The 22,027-nt window shown below is 30.3% G+C and overlaps 1 protein-coding gene across 11 annotated transcripts in view; it reads left to right on the forward strand.

The window, feature by feature from the left end:
• The window catches only part of mask (multiple ankyrin repeats single KH domain), a 58,980-nt gene that overhangs the window by 15,667 nt on the left and 21,286 nt on the right, over positions 1–22,027 (forward strand). For 7 of the 11 annotated variants that reach the window (XM_014415418.2, XM_014415420.2, XM_014415421.2 and 4 more), the window contains 23 exons: positions 1,777–1,924; positions 2,630–2,781; positions 4,955–5,083; positions 7,801–7,896; positions 7,983–8,172; positions 9,213–9,387; positions 9,735–9,861; positions 9,978–10,193; positions 10,349–10,592; positions 11,187–11,314; positions 11,418–11,552; positions 11,715–11,847; positions 11,927–12,054; positions 13,457–13,759; positions 13,843–13,966; positions 14,525–14,763; positions 15,664–15,814; positions 17,854–18,030; positions 19,216–19,383; positions 19,772–19,935; positions 20,011–20,212; positions 20,301–20,455; positions 21,776–21,951. In XM_014415418.2, coding sequence (XP_014270904.1) covers positions 1,777–1,924; positions 2,630–2,781; positions 4,955–5,083; positions 7,801–7,896; positions 7,983–8,172; positions 9,213–9,387; positions 9,735–9,861; positions 9,978–10,193; positions 10,349–10,592; positions 11,187–11,314; positions 11,418–11,552; positions 11,715–11,847; positions 11,927–12,054; positions 13,457–13,759; positions 13,843–13,966; positions 14,525–14,763; positions 15,664–15,814; positions 17,854–18,030; positions 19,216–19,383; positions 19,772–19,935; positions 20,011–20,212; positions 20,301–20,455; positions 21,776–21,951 — 3,860 coding nt within the window. The remainder of the gene's footprint in view (positions 1–1,776; positions 1,925–2,629; positions 2,782–4,954; positions 5,084–7,800; positions 7,897–7,982; positions 8,173–9,212; positions 9,388–9,734; positions 9,862–9,977; positions 10,194–10,348; positions 10,593–11,186; positions 11,315–11,417; positions 11,553–11,714; positions 11,848–11,926; positions 12,055–13,456; positions 13,760–13,842; positions 13,967–14,524; positions 14,764–15,663; positions 15,815–17,853; positions 18,031–19,215; positions 19,384–19,771; positions 19,936–20,010; positions 20,213–20,300; positions 20,456–21,775; positions 21,952–22,027) is intronic. The other 4 variants (XM_014415423.2, XM_014415426.2, XM_014415428.2 and 1 more) reach the window with 4 other exon arrangements.

Below are 22,027 nucleotides of genomic sequence, written 5' to 3' on the forward strand. Positions count from 1 at the left end.
ATTGATCTTTCGAATAAAAAAAAAATTTTGATTACAATTTAATTTTTTGTGTTATTTTTTACAATTTCAAGTTCTATCGGGCTTAAAAAAACACCCTATATATAACTGCCCATCGAACCGCAGCCTTTGGTTTGGTAGGTCTTTCCTCATCCGTTCCTCTTCCCTATGGAATTCTATTCCCTCCTTTATTTGTAGTTCTAATACTCTTCCAATCTTCAAATCCCGTGTCTTCGACCACATTCTGTCCACCCAATTCCAGAAGAATAACAATTGAATGTTTCAAAGTTTATATATTTTCTGTTCTCTATGTTTCAGAATTTAGTTTATTCTTGTAAATATGTATATCAGCAGAAATTGTACTTTTCCAATTATTATTTATAGTTTAATTACATTTGATTTTTATCATTTTTGTTTTCTATTATTTATTATCAGAAGTGTTTGTCATCTTATTTTTTATGATATGACATATGGTTTTACTTTCTTTCTTCTATTCTTATTTCATATATTCTGTTAATTATTCTTGTTCATTTTAATCTTTTCAAATACATTATTTTATTGTGTTTTATAATTTCATTCTTATTTTGTATTTCACTCTAAGGCTCTAAAGCCTAATTCTGATGTCTGTATGTTATTCTAAAGGGATCAATTCCAGAATAAATAAAGATTATTATTAAAAAAAAAGAACAATCTAAATTTGAAATAAGAGAATTACAAAAGAATAAAAGGTTTCATCTATATATAAAAAATTAATGAAATAAAAATAAAGTTAAGCCCAAACATAAGTTAAAACAGAATAAATGAATTTGGCTAATAATAATGTTAAAAAAATTTAACAAAAAAACGTCATGGTAAAGTTTCCTAATGATATATCTGTATACACTATTAATATGAATACAAGTTGGTAATGGCAATTAGCCAATAACTAAGTATTAAAAATATGTTTATAATTATGTCAATCAAAGTAATATCTTTGAATGAATGTTCAAATAAAAATTGTCTTTGTGATTAATACAAGCTGTAATAACCTGTATATTGATCAAATGATGTTATATTTCTTCCCATGAGATTATTGCAGTACAAAAACATGTTACCTCAATAATTAATGGTAATGAAACATTTCAAACTTCAATACAAATAATTAAATAAAAGGACTGATAGTTGGTAGACATTGCTAGGTTATTGGCAGCGATCTCGATGACAAAATTAAATGACGACTGACAAACAGTTCTTTAGAAACCAAATAATATCCACAACATTCCTGAGTACTGACTTGTCGACAAGTGGGGTTATAAGGCTGAAGTGCTCTTAGTTGTTACTCCATAGCAATGTTACTTCCTCCAAACAATAACCGAGCAACAAAATAATAACAGATGTTTATATTATTAAAACACCAAACCAATTTTCTCTTTATATTTTTCTTGATTTCAAACAATATGATAATGAAATAAATAAAAATACTGTTAAAATTTTTTCAAAATTATGAAATTGTCTGATTTCATTCATCTTTTTAATGTTGGAATCAAGTGCAAATTAGAAGTCTAAAATTTGTGCTCCTGTTTTTGGTTACATATTTTAATGGGTGATTTATTAACATTAACATGCATTTATATTAGCATACTAATACAAAGAAATTAAGTATTTTTTCTTTTATTATATTATTGTTGCCTGTATACAATTATTAGTGTGTGTTCATCTCTCAGATAGTAAATTGGTAGGATGTGATAATATATATGCTTGATGTTTATAACTGTTTATTTATCAACATATTTTTTTAAGGTCCTCCTTGCAATGCATGCAAATGTTGAAGACCGGGGGATTAAAGGTGACTGTACTCCATTAATGGAAGCGGCATCATCTGGATATGTTGACATTGTGAGGCTTTTGATACATCATGGTGCCGATGTTAATGCACAATCATCGTCAGGTAGTTATTAGTTTATTTCACAAACAGTTTTTATTTAAATCCAATCATATTCTGTATTCTTGAAAAAAAAAAAATCTGATCTTTTTCATCAGCAAATTAGAATTTATTTTCTTTTTAACAAAATAAGAATTATCAGGGAAAGTTTATTGCTTACAATTATCTTTATATATTACAGTATTAATTTTCTAATTTAATTTTTGGAGCGGGATAGCTCAGTTAGTAAGGCACTGTGCTCCTATCTCCACAGCTGGGTCCAGGTCTGACTGATCCTTAGCCTCTTTAAAATGGGTAATAGGTACCCTGGATTGGGACAGAGGGGGGAGGGAGAAGAACCTGGTACATTGAGTCACATGCACTACTCCTGCACTGAACATGTCCCAATTGGAGCTGTTCTCTTCTATTAAGCATTTCACAGAATGTTTCATAGCCTATGCAGCATGTCGTTGTGCCTCAGTGGATACTTGGCTTTAGGTTAACAACAGTACTTCTTTTTGAGGCTCTGAACCTTATCAAAGGCCCTTCCTGGGTTGTTGTTTTAATTATTTTAATTAATCTGTTTTAAAGATTTGTAATGTCCTTTTCCTTAATGAATAAATAGATGATAGTACATTGTAATAAATTATATGTATAATATCCTTTATATGGTTGATCATTATAGTATGATTAAAGCTGCACTTTCCTATTTATTTATTTTTTAAATTTTAGGTAACACTCCTTTAATGTATGCTTGTGCTGGTGGGCATGTGGATGCAGTTCGCGTGCTTCTTGAGGCTGGAGCTAATGTTGAAGACCACAATGAAAATGGTCATACACCTCTCATGGAAGCAGCTTCTGCTGGTCATGTTCCTGTAGCCCAGGTAATATAATTTTATGAAATTTATCTTCATGTTGATCGTGTTAAAGTTAAAACACACTATACTATTAGATATTTATATCTATCTTGAATAAAAATAAACTCTTATATTTACCATTATATTAAAAAATAGTTAAAGTATCTGTATGATTTTTTGGTTACATTATTCAATTCATAGCAAAGTAATTAATATTCTCTAGAAAATTAATTTTAATTATATCAACACTTCCCCAAACATATTCTTCATTCAGTATTTCCTGACAATTAATTTAATAAATTTATAATATATGATTTATCACTTTCATTTTAATTTAATAATTGTTAAGAGTTATCATATTAGGCCTAGTTAATGTTTTATGAATGATGGACTTTACTTTTCTTCTGACTTAAGGTTCCATTATACAATGTTTTTATTTTGTTATCTATAATTTGTTAGCTACTAATATTTTTAATTAATAAATTCAATAGATTAAAGGTTTAATATATACGTAAAAAGTTAAAACTCACTTTACTATTAGATATTTATATCTATCAATGAATAAAAATAAACTCTTATATTTAACATCATATTCAAAAATAGTTAAAGTATCTATATGATTTTTTAGTTACAACTAATTTTGGTTAATAATAGCTCCTGAAATAAATTTATGTGTACATACAAACAATTTGATTCACATTTTAATTTATTAGTGTATCATTCATAATCTTATAAATGTGAGTAAGCAAATAGGGATTAACAAAGCTACTCCTGATTAAATTTTATTTGTACTACTTCATAAATAGAAAGTTTAATGGATAAACAAAAATATAAGGATGGTGACAACAGCAGAAAAGAAACATCTTAAGAAAACCCTCTGTAAGAAATAACATCCACATCATGAGAGCCTTAGTTAATTAAGGACCGATGCATTACTAATACCAGTCAGATCAGATCAGAAAGGAGCATTTTATGATGAAGAATAGTTCTGTTTAATTTTGTAGTCTTATTCTTTTAAAACAGAACCCTTCGATTGTTTTTTATTTTAACTAGGGAATATGTGACAAACGATTAGTGGAGAAATTTAGGGGAGGTGTAATGGGCCACTAAAGAGTTAGCTTAAACTATTTTAAATGAAAAATTTTGATATCTGCTTCTTTAATAAATTTAGTGTTTAAGGAGGTAATATAAATATTATAATGAAAGTAATAAATACAGTCAGATATTGTATTCGTCAGCTACTATATTTGTGTTTTACTAGTATGATGTAGGAGAGGGGAATGGATGATGTGAATTGAGAACCCGGGGATGAAAAGGAATGGAGTAACTTGAAGCTACCATCTAGAAATCACAACTTGTGCCATCGATTTTACATTGTTCATGGAACAACCTGGCTTTTATGGGCAACTTCAACATCATAATTCAGCAGTAAAAAAAACTGGGAATGGATTCAATTTCAATAGAATAATTCAAAATAATTGTAATTTTACTTATTCATAATCTTAAATTTTATCTCTTGAAATAAAAGATTAGTTTCCTTATCAGGTTCAGCACTCTTCCTAGATTCCATAACAACATGATATACTTGAAGGAATGATTTCCCTAACTTTCCTCCAGAACAGACAGCGGTTATCAGTTACTGGCTCTCTCTCATGGCTTTAGTATTCATTATTATTGCCATATCACTTTTTTCTTCTTTTTTTTTAATTTTGTTTAGGTTCTCATGGTATCTTACTTTTGAAAATTTTATATCAGTTTCTAGTAGTTAGGGATACATTGTTTTTTTGTTGGCTCAAATTTCCTGAATTATTGTTGTATTTGTCCACTTCTGTTTTTTGTTTTGTTGTTTTTTTGTGTTTTTTTTACAAGTCATAGCTTCAACTAGACAATGTTTCTTTGTGCTAGACTAATAACAGTTTCTCAATGTTCACTCTGTAATGAACATAATTTTTTTTTTTTTTTTTTTGCCATTATTGAGTTAGGAGCCATAGATTTATTTAACTATAAGCTCCAAGATTTTAAAAATTTTTACTGGTTTTGTTTAAGAACTGTTCCCTCTTTGTCGAGTGATTGGTTTTGAAATTATTTCATTTTTTATACTTGTCAAAAATGAAATATAATTTCAAATTTGGGATTTTTAATGACTTTCCTTGCTTCTTATACTCTTAAGGATAAGGCACTAATCCTTATTGTTTTTCAGATACTCCTGGAGCATGGAGCTGGTATTAACACCCACTCAAATGAATTTAAGGAATCCGCATTGACCCTTGCATGCTATAAAGGTCACTTAGATATGGTTCGATTTCTTTTGGAAGCTGGGGCAGATCAAGTTAGTCATTAATCTATTATATCAGTTATAATGTTACTATTAGAGTAGACACTTGATACTTGTAAGGCCAAAAGAGATGTAACATGCGCATATTTATGACATTACCAATCATCCATTTGGTAAAAACTAATAGAGGAAAATTGATGTTGTATTCTATGAATAATTTCAAGGCTGCAATCGTATCGTATTGCTACAAAAAGGAGAAATATGAGGGAGAGGGTATAGAAAATACTTGTGAAACATGTATATTTATTGTATTGGAAGGTTATTTGTTAGTCGTATATAGTACAAAAATAGCATTAGTAACCCATATTTCACCCTACTTTCCAGAGCTTCATCGTGGTTAAATTAAAATATGGTACAAACGTAATATGATAAGACTATAAGAATGCCCATATAAAGTTATAAAAAAGATATGTAAAAAAATAAAACAACTAACAAATGTATAAATGAGAAGAATAATAACCGATAGCAAGTAGTTATGAGCGATAGAATTGCAAAAGTACCAGTGGAGTAATGAATAGCAAAGTAATAACAAGTATTGTACAATTAACAGAAAAAAATTATGAATAAAAAATCCAGCGAATAGATATAGGTAAATGAATAAACATTGGAAAAATCTAAGATAATGAAATAAAAATTATATGAAAACCTGAATCCTAGAACATGTATAGTGAAAATTTGTACGGAAAAGGTGCTGTTGAGAATTGGGGATAGAGTGGAATTCTTAACAGGAAGTTAACAGAATATATAAACAGGAAAACCAAAATTAATAAATATATATATATACAGTCTAAAGAGTAAAATAAAAATTAAATATTAAACTTCCAAAAAAATAACACAATAAACTAAGAAATAAAATTCTTGCAATGTAGATCGTACCTTTTTGTATCTTTATATCATTTTACAATGTGTTTCTATCTTGTTTTCATTTGCCCCTGATAAAGCCCTGCAAAGGATGGTGAAACTAAACTTTGGTACTAATAAATTGTTTTTCTGTTTTGTTTTTTTTTCCTTTCTTGACTGCCTCCCGGACCATCGAAATACAATCGCGTATATATTTTCTTAGTCCTGTAATGAGTTACATCAGTAAAGGTATTGATCAGTAATTGTTCATTGCTGGACACCCTATATCCAGGCTATCAGCAAACAGGGAATCCCATTATTACAAAATAGCCATGGATTTTTGTCAAACTCATCAGAAAGTCAGGAAATTTTCCAAAAATCTATTGCCAAAAAATAAAGAGGTTCTAAACTAAAAATAAAGAAAAGTGTGGTGCACGAAATTTTTTTTTTCTTTTTGTTTAAATTCACTCAATTATTATAGTGAAGGATAATGGACTGGATATATCTTCGAATATGCCTACAAATTGTTCCAAGTGTTTTAGGCTTTCTTATTATTGACTCTAGATTGATTCTATTTAGGGATGTGACATAAATTTCCAACTTGGAATATATCTCTAGAATTAACCAAATGTAATTTAAACTCTCAACTAACAATTTAAATAATTAGTAACAATAAATGAAATGTAGCTCTATGCTATGAATGTTTTTACTACTCTGAGTGAGTGCCTATCAGTGAAATAGTCTTAAACAACAATTTTGATCATTTTTTTTCTAGGTTGGCACTTCTTAACATTGATTTCTAAAGTAAAAACAAATTTATGTTTTATAGTATCACTTTCTTTAAAGATATCTGTATTTTATAATGTTTTTATTCTTTTTAAAAAGACTTAAGTACTAAGTATTTCAATGTATGACTTATTTAAAATTTATTGTTATTCTTTGTGGTTGGCAATGTATTATTAAATATTGTAACAAAAGATTTTTTTTTCTCACCTCTCTTGGGGACAGGGAAAAGTTGGGGAATCTGTTAAAGCTCAATGACATATCCCATATGTTTGAAGAATATAAGTAAAAAAAAAATTGTTAAAAATCAGTTACCCAGTACCTACTTCAATATTTATATATATTCTCCATGACTGTATCTTATAACATGATCATTAATCAAATTTGACATCAATTTCTGTTTATTCCACAAAGCACACTTACCAGAATTTTACAATTTTTAATATTTAAATTCAAATAAAAAGTGTGTTCATGTGAATGACTATATTAAAAAACGAAATAATATTTTCTCTAATTAAGACTGCAATTGTTCAATAATTATCATTATTAACTTCATATTTAGATTTTTGAAAATAGTTCATTATTATTTGATTTATATTAACTTTTTCTTGATTATATTTTTTAAATATGGTAAATATTTCTGTAATGTGCAGTGTTCTGAGCAATGATTCTCCTGTTATTCTTTCACTTCTTTATTTATTTTTTTACTCGAGATTGTTCCTTTAGAACCCAACCCTTATGCACATTTAGTAGGACAGAAAGTTAAACTATAAGATTAGGTAAACTTATCCAGCCCAAGAATACCACAAATTAATGCTTGGGGTCAAGCAATGAATCCTTAAACATGCTGGGTCATCATGGCTTTATTCAAAAATTGTTAACAATGATTAGTTTGACTTCAAATTATGATACATTACTGTTATAAAGTTTTGTAAAAAAATAAATAAATTTTTTAAAAAATGGAAATTGCTTCATTACAGTAGCCATATTTTTATGCTGCCTGAGTATATTGAAAGTAGTTTGGGTTGATTTCTGTAGTTAAAGTAATTACAATTTATGGACCTGTTGTGATTCTCTTATATTTCTAGGAACATAAAACAGATGAAATGCATACAGCTCTGATGGAGGCCTCTATGGATGGCCATGTAGAAGTAGCACGACTGTTGTTAGATTCAGGAGCTCAGGTAAATATTTTTTATTTTAATCCTGTAGCTTATTGTATTTATGTATTTAATTTATTTGAATAATTTAAATGAATCTGTTGTCTTAGGTGAACATGCCTACTGATAGTTTTGAATCTCCATTAACATTGGCTGCTTGTGGTGGTCATGTGGATCTTGCTTTGCTCCTTATTGAAAGGGGAGCAAATATCGAGGAGGTCAACGATGAAGGTTACACCCCTCTCATGGAGGCTGCAAGGGAGGGGCATGAAGACATGGTCGCTGTACTCCTCGTAAAAGGTAAGCATAATGATAATAGTCCAAGAGCGTGGGGAAAGTGAAGTAGAGTTTGAGAAGAGGTAGTTATTTTACCCCAATTTTTTATTACTTTAATGAAAACTATATACTGTAACTAGTCAAAATTGATTATTCTGCCAACCCTAGTTAAAGATATACTAATAAAAACATAATTTACAGTAGAGTAGATTTTGTAAAATACGAGCCCTAGTATAATATGGCTGTTTATCTCCAATAGTTCCCAATACATACTTTTTTAAAAAGCAACATTTAATAACAAATAATGAAAAATCAGTCAATAGTTAGTGAATTCATATTGGGAAAACTATGTTTTAGGAACCACCAGACAGTCAGATGTTTAATGCTAATTTATTAGTCCTCGAATTAAAGTCAGTTTGATGTACTATAAAGTAGTTTATAATGTTTATCTTTGTAGAACTAGTATTTTTCATGATCTTTGCCTTAATAAATTCACAAAATGTTGATTTCTAGTTGTTTGGACAAAGTTTTTATTTCTAAAAAACTATATTTCGGGAACCATTAGACGTGCAGATGTCTATTAGGGCACATATTTCAGAGAATTTACTTCACTTTAAACAGCCTTCTATGAAGATTTTTAGTGTTAAAGGTTGTTTTAAGGATATGAAGCTCCAAATGAAAAATGAGCGAAAATTTGAGGATTTTCTAGAATAAAATAAACTTCAGGGGAACTTGCATATTAAATATTTCAATATTTACTTTTTAATGAAATTTATTGTACCCCTGCTATAGTCCAGGTAAAAACAGAATCGTTTTCTGAAAGGAAATAACTCACAATTCTCTTTTACTTAAAAGAACTCGAACAAAAATTTTTTTTGTTACTTCGGAACATATCATTTTTTATTTCCCTTAAATATGGTTGGTAGAATCATCAATTTTGACTACTGCCTGTAATTTTCATTAAAGTAAACAAAAATTGAATTGAAATAACTCTTTTTTTTTTTTTCTCCCTTGTTTTCTCCTTATTTCTAAAACAGGTTTAACCTCTTTGTTATTATTTTTAGGTGCCAACATCAATGCCCAAACTGAAGAAACTCAAGAGACTGCTTTAACCCTTGCCTGTTGCGGAGGTTTTCTTGAAGTGGCCAATTTCCTTATTAGAAATGGTGCAGAAATAGAACTTGGAGCATCGACACCTCTCATGGAGGCTGCTCAAGAAGGTCACCTGGAACTAGTCCGGTAAACATTTTAGGATCATTTAGGTTGTTTATTATTAGTGAATTTATTTCTATTGTATCAATCCTTGTTATATAATGAACTATTGATTATCTTTAGCATTATAAATGAGAAAATATTTTCTTATAAGTACTCACAAATATGATATAGCTAACAGTGTAAACATCCATGCGGGTTTTCAAGATTTACAGGTTCAGTTAGCTAAAGAAACATATTGACAAGAGATATGCAAGCTAATATGTTTTGCAGAAAAATTTTGTAATCTCGGATGGTATTTTGCAGCTATAAGGCAATAGTGGAGATAGCCTATCAAAATGTTGGTCTCATGTATTTTTTTTTTCTTTTCCCAGGTATCTGTTGGAAGCGAATGCTAATGTTAATGCGCAAACACAAACAGGTGATACAGCATTGACCTACTCTTGTGAGAATGGTCATACTGATGTTGCTAGGCTGCTCCTTCAGTATGGGGCTGATTTAGTGAGTTCTTTTTTTATCAAATAGTTTGTAATATCAAGTTTAAAATTGAATTTATTTCATGAAATATTTTATTTAGTGATTTATATCTTTTAACTTAAATCATTATTTTTCTGTAGGAACATGAAAGCGAAGGGGGGAGGACCCCGTTAATGAAAGCATGTAGAGCAGGTCACCTATGTACGGTCAAGTTCCTTATTCAGCACAAAGCGAATGTCAACAAGCAAACGACTAACAATGATCATACTCCTCTTTCGTTAGCAGCAGCTGGTGGTCACATAGCAGTTGTTGAGCTTCTTCTTGCAAATAATGCCAACCCCTTTCATAAACTAAAAGTAATTATTCATTTTGAGAGTTAGCAAATTTTTTTCTAATTATTTAAAATAATGCAATGAGGAAATACAAGTACCATACCATACTATGCTCCCTTAGACAGAACTGTGCCCACAATCATATATTGTATTAATGAGATTATAACTTATTATTGTAGGACAATTCTACAATGCTGATTGAGGCAGCTAAAGGAGGACATACTAATGTGGTGCAGCTGTTGCTCGACTACCCCCACTCAATCATGATGAGCAACGCCCAGCAAGGGCAGCAGGTAGCTAATGCAGCAGGGCCCGCTGGGTTCCACGATGTTCCAGACACCGTTAGGGCTCTGCCCCCTCCAATTGCGGCTGACCAACAACCTGATACCACCAACACTGCAAAGCAACCTCCAACAATAACCAGTTAGTAAACGTTATGAAGATTTATAAGTAGCCATAATTTTGCTAAGTAGTAGTTTATCTGTAATTTAGATTTTTATAAAATTACTAGTGAGTCCTACAGTGCCTTTGCACATTCTTTGTGCATATATAAAAAACTTAAAGAATTTGAACTAATGTTTTTTTGTGATTAAAATGTGGTATTTCAAAAATGTATTGCGAGAGAAGGAATAAATATATAGGACTTCTGGATAATTTATATTTTGGGGAATTATAATATGGTATTATAAATGAAATTATGATTGTATTTGTGTATCAAAAACTATCTATGGCTGTCATTGTTTTTTGAATTCCCTACAAAAAAAAAAAATCATGCAGTTTCAAAGAAAAGCACTCACATTAATGCTTGAAATTAACAGTGGACATTCTATTTGTGCACACAAAAGACAAAGTAAATATGTGCTTTACTGAAATCTCAAAATTGTATCTATTATTTATTCAGTATTTTGATTACAAATGTATAAAAAATGTATAATAAATTTTTTTTTTAACCATTATTGTATATTTATTTATTCTGTGTGTTTAATTAGAAATTAAATTTTTTTCTAATCAATACAGCTACATCCAGGGTTGAAATCATCAATGGTAAACATATACCTATTCCTGGTCAAAAATCCCTGCTTCGAAAGAACAGAGCAGTTAACACAATGGAAGTAAGTCCTCTTACTTCACCGGAAGTTCAACAGGTAATAACATTTTAAAGTTATTTTTGGAAGCAATCTTTGTAATTGTTCTTATTTTAATTTAATTATTTCAACATTTCCGTTCTAAAAATATTACCAACTATAGGTGAGAAATGAACCTGGAGATGGTGGGGTTAAAGAAGAGCCAATAAAGAAGGAAAAAACTCAGCTCCCTAAGGCTCCCCTTTCTCTTGAAACCTCCCAGTTTATCCAAAGGCAGCAGATAGTTGAAGAGCTTCAAGTTTGTTATATAAATTTTAAACTTTTATATGCTACTAGAAAATATCCATAAGTTTATAATTAGAAAGATAATTTTAAACACTTCCATTAATTGCTTAAATAAATGCAATTTTAGATGCTTACCAGTTTTCTTAAAAGTACTTTTGGTTATTTTTTTTATTAGAGGGTAGAGGAGGAACTGAAAGAGAAAGGTACCGTCCTCGACGGCGGTCCTATTTCTCCCACCTCTGCCATCACCAGTCTTCTCAGCCCAACTACACCACCTGGTCCTCCGCCTCCATCAATACCTCAGCATGGTAATCTTCAGCTATTTGTTTTTGATTGATTTATTTATAATATTTCTTTTATTTCATTTTGATAAATATTATTTTACAGGAATCGTTTGTCCTGGTGGGACGATGTTTGGGGTCAGTCAATCGCAGCCAACTGGTTTATTGGTACCCCAACAACCTCCTCAGGTGACAATACACCAACCAATCACAACGCCTGCAGATGTAGTCCAGGTAAAGTTCTTTTACTGTTCTGCTTGATCTTGATACTAAAAGGATGTAAAGTATTTCAGAGGTAATGCAGTCAAAAAGTTAATGCCAATTTAATTAATTTTTATTGATTGGAGAAGTTTGTCGGGGGTGAGGTCAGCAAAGAACAACATAAATAAACAAAACCATATTTATTTATTTTATGCCGACGTTTCGACCTGAGTTTCAGGTCTTCATCAGGGGTTGTGGCGTAGAAGGTAGGATTGCAACTTTTGAGTTGCAATTAATTTTTAAGATGGATAATTGAAACTTTATCATTAAATATGTGATTCTATTCTTCTCTACAGAAAAACTGTGAAAGTAATTATTTAATTTTTTTATATTTGAGAAATTTTAACTGAGTTGATGTGGCAACATTACTGTTTGTTTATCACATTTATAGTATAATTATAGTTTTATATCTTTAGAAGGAGGAAGGTTGGATTTCATTGATTTAATTATCGTTTACTCTTTAGTTTTTCAAAGGTTATATAGTTTTGTTAAACGTTTGAAAAAAATCTGGTGTGGTGCACAGGTCACAACTTTCACTTAGCAGCACCCTATATACGTCCCCATGTTTTTTGTGGGTTCCCCTAGTAGATTAGTGAGCTTTTGTTTAAGTTAATGCTGTTTTTAAGATTTTAGGATTTTTTGAGGTGGGAACAACAAATATAAATTTTGTTCCTGCCAAGAATTTGGCAGTTTAACAAACAATAACGACGGCATAATGATCGGATGGTCTCAGCTATTCCCATTTAAATTGTATTCTTTATTTTTTCTCCTGTAATTATTCATACATTTTTTTTACTATTTTATATCCATTGTTTATTGTAGCTAACAATGACAACTTTTTATTTATCTTTTTCAAATAAACAAATTAAGGTAAGGTACATTAGAGGAAGATTTTTTTTTTTAAATTCCTCATTTAAGCTCTGTCAGATTATTTCAATGAGGATTAAACCTAGCTGATATTAAAGAGAACTTAATTGTACATTGACCGAGTTTCACCAAAATCATTAAAGTAATTTTTAAGAAAATTAAAAAAAAAAAGTGAGAAATTAATTCCATTGGAATCAATATCAAAAACGATCTGGAAGTGACACTTACAGTCAATCAATTTTTTAAAAAAAATTACTATCACCTCCTGAAATATAAAATTTCAGTTCCATATGACTCTTCAATTTTGAGCTAGGCTAATCCATACAGACACAGATCATTTTATACAGGACTATGTTTTTTGGTGTCAGATGAGCTCTAAACAAATTTCTGTTAAAAACTCAAATTAGAAATTTTGCTTGATCACAATATTTTCCCTTACTATGTATTCCATTTATTGGATAGTGAAAGTAAAAAATATGGTTTTAATATAACTGACAAATTGTTTTAGGCCACTGCCATAAGTGATAGACCTAAAGCCAAACCTACATGGAAGAAAGAGGGTGGTAAAGGTGTTCGAAAGCAAGTTGTTTCATTCCAGCCTTCATTACCTCAGCAGGGACAATATTTTGACCACTCAACCATTCAGCAATTAAAGCAACTCGCTTACAAGTCTGAACCTGAAACTATCCTTGGATACCCCCCTTTGACTGGGGAAGCGTGGGCTAAGGCTGCTCCCGGAGCTCCTCCATCTCACCTTCACGATCAGTCTGCATTGCATCTCCACGGCGACCCTCAGAGGCTATCGTCTGAGGTATTTAGTTGGATATCAAGTATTGCAAATAGTAGGTACTATAATGTAATTAGGTTATTATTTTATGACTGTTGTTTTGTTAGTTGAATGGACTTGAGATCCCAAGGCGTTGTCCAATATTAACCGATGAAGAACCAATGTTTGACCTTTCTCGTAGTAAAATAGACCAGGAACCTCTAGACCCTCTAGCTTTAGATGATGTACCAGGTATGTATATTTGTATTAGCATTCTCAACATATCAAAAAAAAAAAATACATAATTAGCTTCATAACATTCTAAATATTGTATATTCATACACTTAAAATTTAATTGAAATAATTTTTTTTTTATACTTCGTGTGATAAAAAAAAATCAATGTTCGGTTATTATTTCTCTTGGTATGAGCAATTAATATAATTACTGTTATTATTGTATTTTATTCCATCATGACAAACTGGATATTGGTTATATTTCATAATTCTTTTGTCATTTTGCTTACTATTGGCTTAGAAGACATTCAACTAGATTATGTATTTCTCTTTTCAACTGTCTTTTTAAAACAGCTTGTTAGAACAGCTATCCAAATCTTCGTTCTGAAATAGTCAATATTTTAGAATTATTAAATATGCTCAAATTTAAAAATAATTGAGTATATAAAACTAATAAAATATTTTCCCAAATAACTGTTACTTACAGGATATTTTAATTTTTTTATGTTTTTACTAAATTTTGAAATTAAAATCCGTATAGTTACTATAAGTATGGTTCAACAATATTTTATTTAGGGAATCTGGGGAACAGTGATAGAGATAGAATAAGATACAACAATCCTTCTTTTATTGCGGGTGTTGAAGCAGCCTCTAAACTGATGGGTGCCCCAGGCAGTGGAACTCCATTCCAGGTTGTACCCACTGAACATGGCACCCTCCAGATGATGCCTACAGAACAGGGGACTCTCCAATATCTGTGCGCAGCTGCTGCGGCAACTGCACCGCCACCTGCTCCTCCTACACAGCACCTTCAGGTAAAATATGTTTTCTATAATTTATTTAATATCTAATGTGATAATTCACTAGGATTGTTTTCCCACTGTATCAGGTGAGGCACCAATATCACTTGGTGGCCACAAAAAAGATTTCACGAGAAGTTGTGTAATAACTTCTTTAATTGTTACTGGCATCAACGGTATTGAAAATAGCCTCAGTCAACAATGACAATGTCCCTAGGCATTTTAATTTTATTTTTTATTTGAGGGGGTGATTTTAAATATTCATCTAACTTCTAAGGCTTGTTAATTAGTGTTAAAAGAGAAAGATGAATTTGTTATATAAAACTCTGCAAATATAAATCTCAGCTTTATTGCCTATAATAAAGTTAGAGAAGTAATCTGATAAAACATGGCCTTTTTGTCTGGTTACTGGTTGTTCAATCTTTTGTGATTGGGATAACAAATAGCAGAATGCAGTGTGATTTACCACTACCATATGGCTCTGCTAATCCTTGAAGTGTTAAAGGAAGCATTAATCTTGCATTAGATTACCAAAAGTGAAGCGATTTAGGGATACATTAGTTTCTAAAATATCATTAGAATACCTTGACATGATAATTAGGGGTGCAGTCAGAAATATAAAACTATTTTTATTGTTCAGTGGACCTATGTTGGCTTTTAGGGCAAAAATAAATTTAGTGAGATGTGGTAAAGAGGAAGTAACTTACTTTCTAAATAATAATTGAGAATGATGTTAATTTGTAAATTATGAAAGTCTTTTTATGCTGTGTTTGGCACTTACTGTGTTCAATTATCAATTGAAAGTCATAAAAATTGTTTTATTACTTGTTTTAAACAGAATTTACTAATGTTTGGCTGATCTTTTTATTATTATTATATTATATATGATTGCTTTAAAGCTTAATGTTGTTCCAGAGTATGAATTACAACTCAGCCCAGTGCCCCGGAGCAGTGGAGCAGCCCCCTGAAAAGCCGAGACCTGGGCAATACCACCAACCGCAGCTTCTCCTCAAGGCTCCTCCGCCTTGTAAGTTACAAAACAAAACCGACACCCTAACACCTTCCAGTGAGTCACTTGTTTTGTTTTTGTTTTTCTTTGTTTTGTTTTTTTTAATTTTATAATTACATACCCTAATTTCCTTCCTCAGCTTTATTATAATCTACTTATCCGTTACATTTGTTGCCTTTTAATACTTAATGAACTTTAAATTTATTACTTTTACATTTTAAATCACCACATGACCAGAAAATAATTATGTAAAACATGTTGGAATTTATGTTTCATAGATACATAAATGCTCATTAACTGTTTCTATAACAAATAATTTTTCCAGTCGGTTTCTATTTTCTATTTTGTAATATTACTAGTAAGATAAAAAGATACTTTAAGCTATTCCAAATTTTACCGTTAAGGCACCCCTTTTGGTACTAATTTATTTGTTATTACTTAGAAATGGTTCCTGTTAAATGATGTAATTATCACTGTTAAAAGATAAATACAATAGTTATTATTTTGACTAAAATATAATAACGAAAAGTTCTATCTGAAGGTATGAATATGACCAGAAACTGTAATATGGGCTAAAAACAGTATTTATACTTTATATTAAAATTACCAAAAATCAGAGCTTTAAATACTGGTTGTTAAAGAGATAAAGAAACCTTCTCAGTAGTCCTAATCATTGAAAATAATCTGAGATTGTTCGTTTCTAAATTTTAATTATTCTGGAAACATAAATAGTTTGATGAAAGATTTTATACAACAATTATTTTTTAAAAGATATAATTTTAAGTAACATGAATTAAAAATATTATTCTGAAGGAAGATGGTTTTCTTAATTGAAATTACACTTTTTTTTATGAAACCTACAAATTCTGATCCTATGTATTCTACTCATTTGGGTTGGGTCAGTGGATTTTAAGATGTTAAAACAGTAAAATTAATTTTTTCTCTCCAAAGGAATTGTTTAATTTAAATAGCCTTTTGTTCCCATTAATTTTCTTAATTAGTTTTTTATATTTGAGTTAAAATCTGTGATAAAAAGAAAAGTTAATTCATTCAGTATTGGTTAAGTCGTGGTGATTAAGCCAAGTATTAAAAATTGTGTTTAAGTTAGTAACTACCTCAATTAGTTTTATGCTAATTTCTTTGAATATATATTTGTTTATATATAGTCAAATAAAAAGTTAAAAATATTTTATTTCTTATATGATTGTTAGATGTAAATTATTAAAAAAAAAAAAAAAAAAAATACATTCAGACCGGTTTTAAACATTGTAGGTTTTCTTACTCCTAGTTTACTCTGATTTAATTTTAAAAATGAATTTTACAACCAAATGTATGATATTCAATACACTCGGGTATCTTGTTCTTCTGGTTGTTGATTCAATATTTAGAAAACTTTAAGTTCTTGTAATCATTATCTGTTGCTTCTCAAAATAAACAAGAACACAATGAACATTTAGTTAGTTACTAGTTCTGAGTCAAGAGTAAGTGGAGTCTAGAATTTAAACCGCCTTTTCTACAAAATAAAAACTTGCTTTAAAAAATACAAGAATAGGAAATTATTGACTCTTAGTGTCAGTTATTGAGATTTTCTTTAGGAGGCAAAGATGGTTCTATAATGTTCTTCATTGTTCAAGAACTTTTTAAGTTGTGATTTAATATTATAAATTACTTCCTTGTGTTGATACTCCAAAAAATTTAAAACTTTCTTTTCTGACCAGAATGATTATGAAAAATCCCTATTAATATTTCTTATCTAAAAAATTCATGTTTTTTAAACAGTACTACAAACTATCGCTACATTTTGGTTTAAATTCACTAATAACCATCTTATGGAAATAATCCAAAAACAAAAGATAACTTATATTTTGAAACTGGACATATGATTACAATAGACTTCCAACACATATACTAACATTTCACTGCTTTTGTTTGCACCTTGTATTTACTCTCAACTATTTTATTAATATAAATCAGTTGTTTTATAATGATAGATTTCAGCATGAACCCTATCCCCCATACTTCCTTTTAATCTCCTTTGATAAGTTTGCAAAATGTTTTGCTATTACTAATGAGCATGTTGTGCGTGGCATCTGAAGGGGTGAAACCTCCAGAGAGCGGAGGACAGGTCGCTACAGGTACCCAAACGTCCCCTGGCCCCGATGCCCCTAAGAAGGCCCCTGCTCCTCCACCCAGCACTAAAGGAAAGAAAGCTCGCTACCAACTGCAGCAGAAGGCCACGCAGGCTCCCCCGCTTGCTCCGGATTCCAGTCAAAGTAGGTTTCACTGTCTGACTCAAGTCAGATGGGCGATTGGATTGTATTTATTTATTTATTTAAGTCTCTGTGTATATATCTACTTTTCTTGAATAGTGGCACATCTGACAAAATACATTTTTTTTATTTTGTGTCAGAGGTATTCTATGAATTGTGCCATAGACTGGGGTTAATTTGTAATAGCTCTAATAGCTTCAGGAAAGTCTATAGAACTACCTCAGTAAAGAAACTAACCCTAGTATATGGTACTATCTTTGTAATACATCCAATTCCAGTTAAAACAAAAAAAAATGTTTTTATGTTGCGCCCCTATTAAAGAAAAGCAGTGATGTCAGTAATTAAATAAAACTTTGCCAGGTGAAATTTATTTATCTTGTTCAATGCTAACAACAAAATTGTGTACCAGTTATTAATGGAATGAAAATGAGCTTTAGCTTTATTATTAAAATAATAATATGGGCATCTATATCGATTAAAACAGATTCGCTTTGCATCTTCTTTGTTTACTCTATTTGACTGAGTATCGATTAAAGTTTTTTTCTCAAATAGTCTCCAGTAAAATGAAGACTAATTCAAGAAATGTTCCACAATCAAAGATTTAATTGAAATCAAATCTTCGACTTTTAAGTCACTTCATTGTTTATTTTAGATTTGTTTTTTGTTGTTTTTCATGATGGGAATTAAAATACTGGTTATATCGATAATTAGATACTGGATTTGAACAGTGGAATAAAGAAAAATATCCAGTAAAAATACCAAAATGTGTAAAATTGTGCAAAACATGCAATATTAAATTTAAATATATTATTCTGTGGATTATTAATCGGATAGATAATAGGTACACATGTTACAAGACAGAATCATATTAACAGCACAGTATGATAGAAATTTGGTTTCTACTTCTAATACTTATTTTGCTATGGAGAGATTTTGGTTTGTCTTTAAACTAAAAAAAGATAGGAATAATTGAGCTCGCTTCATGACTTATTTAACTAAATGTTACTAAAAAATACAATTTTTATTTATGATCCTGATTTTTTATCCAATATATGTTGGTACAAGATTGAGATATCCTCATCAATCATTGACAATTTCTTCAACCATTATCAAATTAGTATATTTCTTCTCACTTGTTATTGATAGTTTTCAAAATATTTTCTTTGGCTCAATGATTTTTCATTTCAGTGGGATACCCAGGATGTGGGGGTGAGACAACACCAGGCCTAGCTCCACCATTTTGCATGGATGTAGATTCAGCAACTGATAGTAACAATGATACTGCCCTTACGCTAGCTTGCGCTGGAGGCCATGAAGAATTAGTTCAATTACTTCTCTCAAGGGGAGCAAATATAGGTATGATCCTTAGTTTTTTTCGAATTTATCGAATACATTTTATAGCCTATTATTTATATTGAATTTTTACTGTTTCATGTCCTATACAAAAAAAAAATTTCATACGGCACTCTTACTTTATGGACATGCCTCATATATTAATCCATTAATTAAAAAAAATTAATAAAAGAAAAGAAAAATTAAACATTACAAAGTTAATTCAAGCTTTTTATATAATGATAAATGTTTAATAATAGTAATTATTGAAATAAAAAAATTAATCGTAATAGAGAACATCCTACCCTAAATTATAAAATGCTGACAAGTATATTTTTGTTCTTTTTTTTTTTTTACCTACTTTAATGTAAATATAGATTATTTTCTTATTCTCTTTTATTCTCTTCTACAGAACATAGGGACAAAAAAGGATTTACTCCTTTAATCCTCGCTGCTACAGCGGGTCATGAAAAAGTGGTAGAAATATTGATGAACCATTCTGCTGATATGGAAGCGCAGTCAGAAAGAACTAAAGATACTCCTTTATCTTTAGCCTGTTCAGGAGGTCGATATGAAGTATGTTATTCCCAACTTTTTATTTATTTATTTATTTTAATTCTTAAGAACTAATGCTAAATGTTATTATTAAAGGTTGTTGAGCTCCTTCTGTCCAAAGGAGCAAATAAGGAACATCGGAATGTTTCGGACTACACCCCCCTCAGCTTAGCCGCTTCAGGTGGTTATGTTAATATTATCAAGCTTTTGCTTACACATGGTGCCGAGATCAACTCCAGGACAGGTAGCAAGTTAGGAATTTCACCTCTCATGCTTGCTGCCATGAATGGACATACAGGTAATTGTTATATAGCCTATAATTCTTCAATATAGAACTTGAATTATTGTTTTGTTAATGCTTATAATGTTTTTTTATTATTTTTTAGCTGCTGTAAAATTATTGTTAGACATGGGTTCCGATATTAATGCCCAAATTGAAACCAACCGAAACACTGCGTTAACCTTAGCTTGCTTTCAAGGAAGGCATGAAGTTGTTAGTCTGCTTTTAGACCGAAGAGCCAATGTTGAACACAGAGCAAAGGTAACTTGTTATTGAAATCAGTTAATTTGATGCACTGTTTTATCACCTACCAAAGGGGGTATATGTATATAATGTCATAGATTTTAATTAAACAACTTTTGTGTGATAGATTTGCTTAAAAGCAAATTTTTAAAATGTGGTTTTAAAAAACCACAATTTAAAATGTTAGCATAAATCTGTTTATTTGCTAATTATTTATTAAGCTTATCAATTTATAACTACACAAAACCCACTTAATACATTTGGTATAACGTCACTCCTTGCAACTTCTGAAGTCCTTATGTTATCTTTCTCCTGATAGCTCTGTTTTTTCCATTCATAGATTAATATTTGAAGTAATGAATAATGTTGTGCTGACCTATTTGTCATATTTACAACATACAGGGGGGGGGGGAGAGACAAAGCTAAGGTTTGGTATGGTGGGAGTCAGAAATTGCCTCAAGATCGTGGGAATTGAAGGAGGCCTAAATCTGTAACCGGGTTGTAGAACAAGTAATAAAAAAAAAAAAATTATAAGTATTTCAGAAATAACTTTTTTAGAAGTACATTACTTTATTTCATTAAATTATTGTTGACTGAAGAATGATTATTTAAAGAAATAAATTCAAGTAGTTATTTTATTAAGATTACTTCATTAAATAACTTAAATGTGTTTGGTAAATATATTATTAAAACAAAATGATCTTTTTATTGGAAGAGTCTCTAGAATTAGACTGGATTTGGTGAATGACACAATTCTCCTAAAAATGTATGACTGTTAATAGTAAAATAGTTTTTATTCATTAAATGACAATAATATTATTAAATATTAGCAAGAATGACAATATAGGAGATAATTATATGTTATATATAGGTTATTTTTATCAGCAACCTGAAGATGGGGGATATTTCCCGAAACGTTGTTGCTGATTATATGAAATAAATTATTGCAGTTGAAAAAGGAAGAATTGTGTCATCCACCAAATTCAGTTTAATTATTAAAACAGTTTCCAGGTTTAGTTTATAGGTACAGGTGAAGCATTTTGTATTGTGTAACACCATACCAGCCTCAGTTGTCAAATGCGGCTTTCTTATCATTTAGCCTATATCACAACTTAAAAAACTGATTTTTTTTTTTTTTTTTTATCTATGATGGGGTAGTAGAAAGTTCTAGTTTTCTCCTGAATGTTTTGCAATATGTGCAGATTGATAAAAATAAAATCATGCATACTTCCTATTTGTTATTTAATATGTTCTTTGCTGCTCTTTAATAATATTAACATAATAATAGACAGAATAAGCTCCCCTAATATTTATCCTATGTTTTCCTTATGCTTGCAGACTGGACTGACACCACTAATGGAGGCAGCCAGTGGTGGCTATGTTGAAGTAGGACGTGTTCTTCTTGATAAGGGCGCTGATGTCAACGCACCTCCAGTGCCCTCATCTAGGGACACAGCACTCACCATAGCTGCTGACAAGGGCCACTGTCGATTTGTTGAGCTACTTCTTAACAGGTATGAAGTTATGTCCTTGTTGTGATGCATTGTTATATGTTATATGTTGTCAGGTTATGGTAATAAACATAACTTA

The sequence above is a fragment of the Halyomorpha halys genome, unplaced genomic scaffold, assembly GCF_000696795.3.
Source record: "Halyomorpha halys isolate HHAL.00 unplaced genomic scaffold, Hhal_1.1 Scaffold100.1, whole genome shotgun sequence".
NCBI lineage: Eukaryota > Metazoa > Arthropoda > Insecta > Hemiptera > Pentatomidae > Halyomorpha > Halyomorpha halys.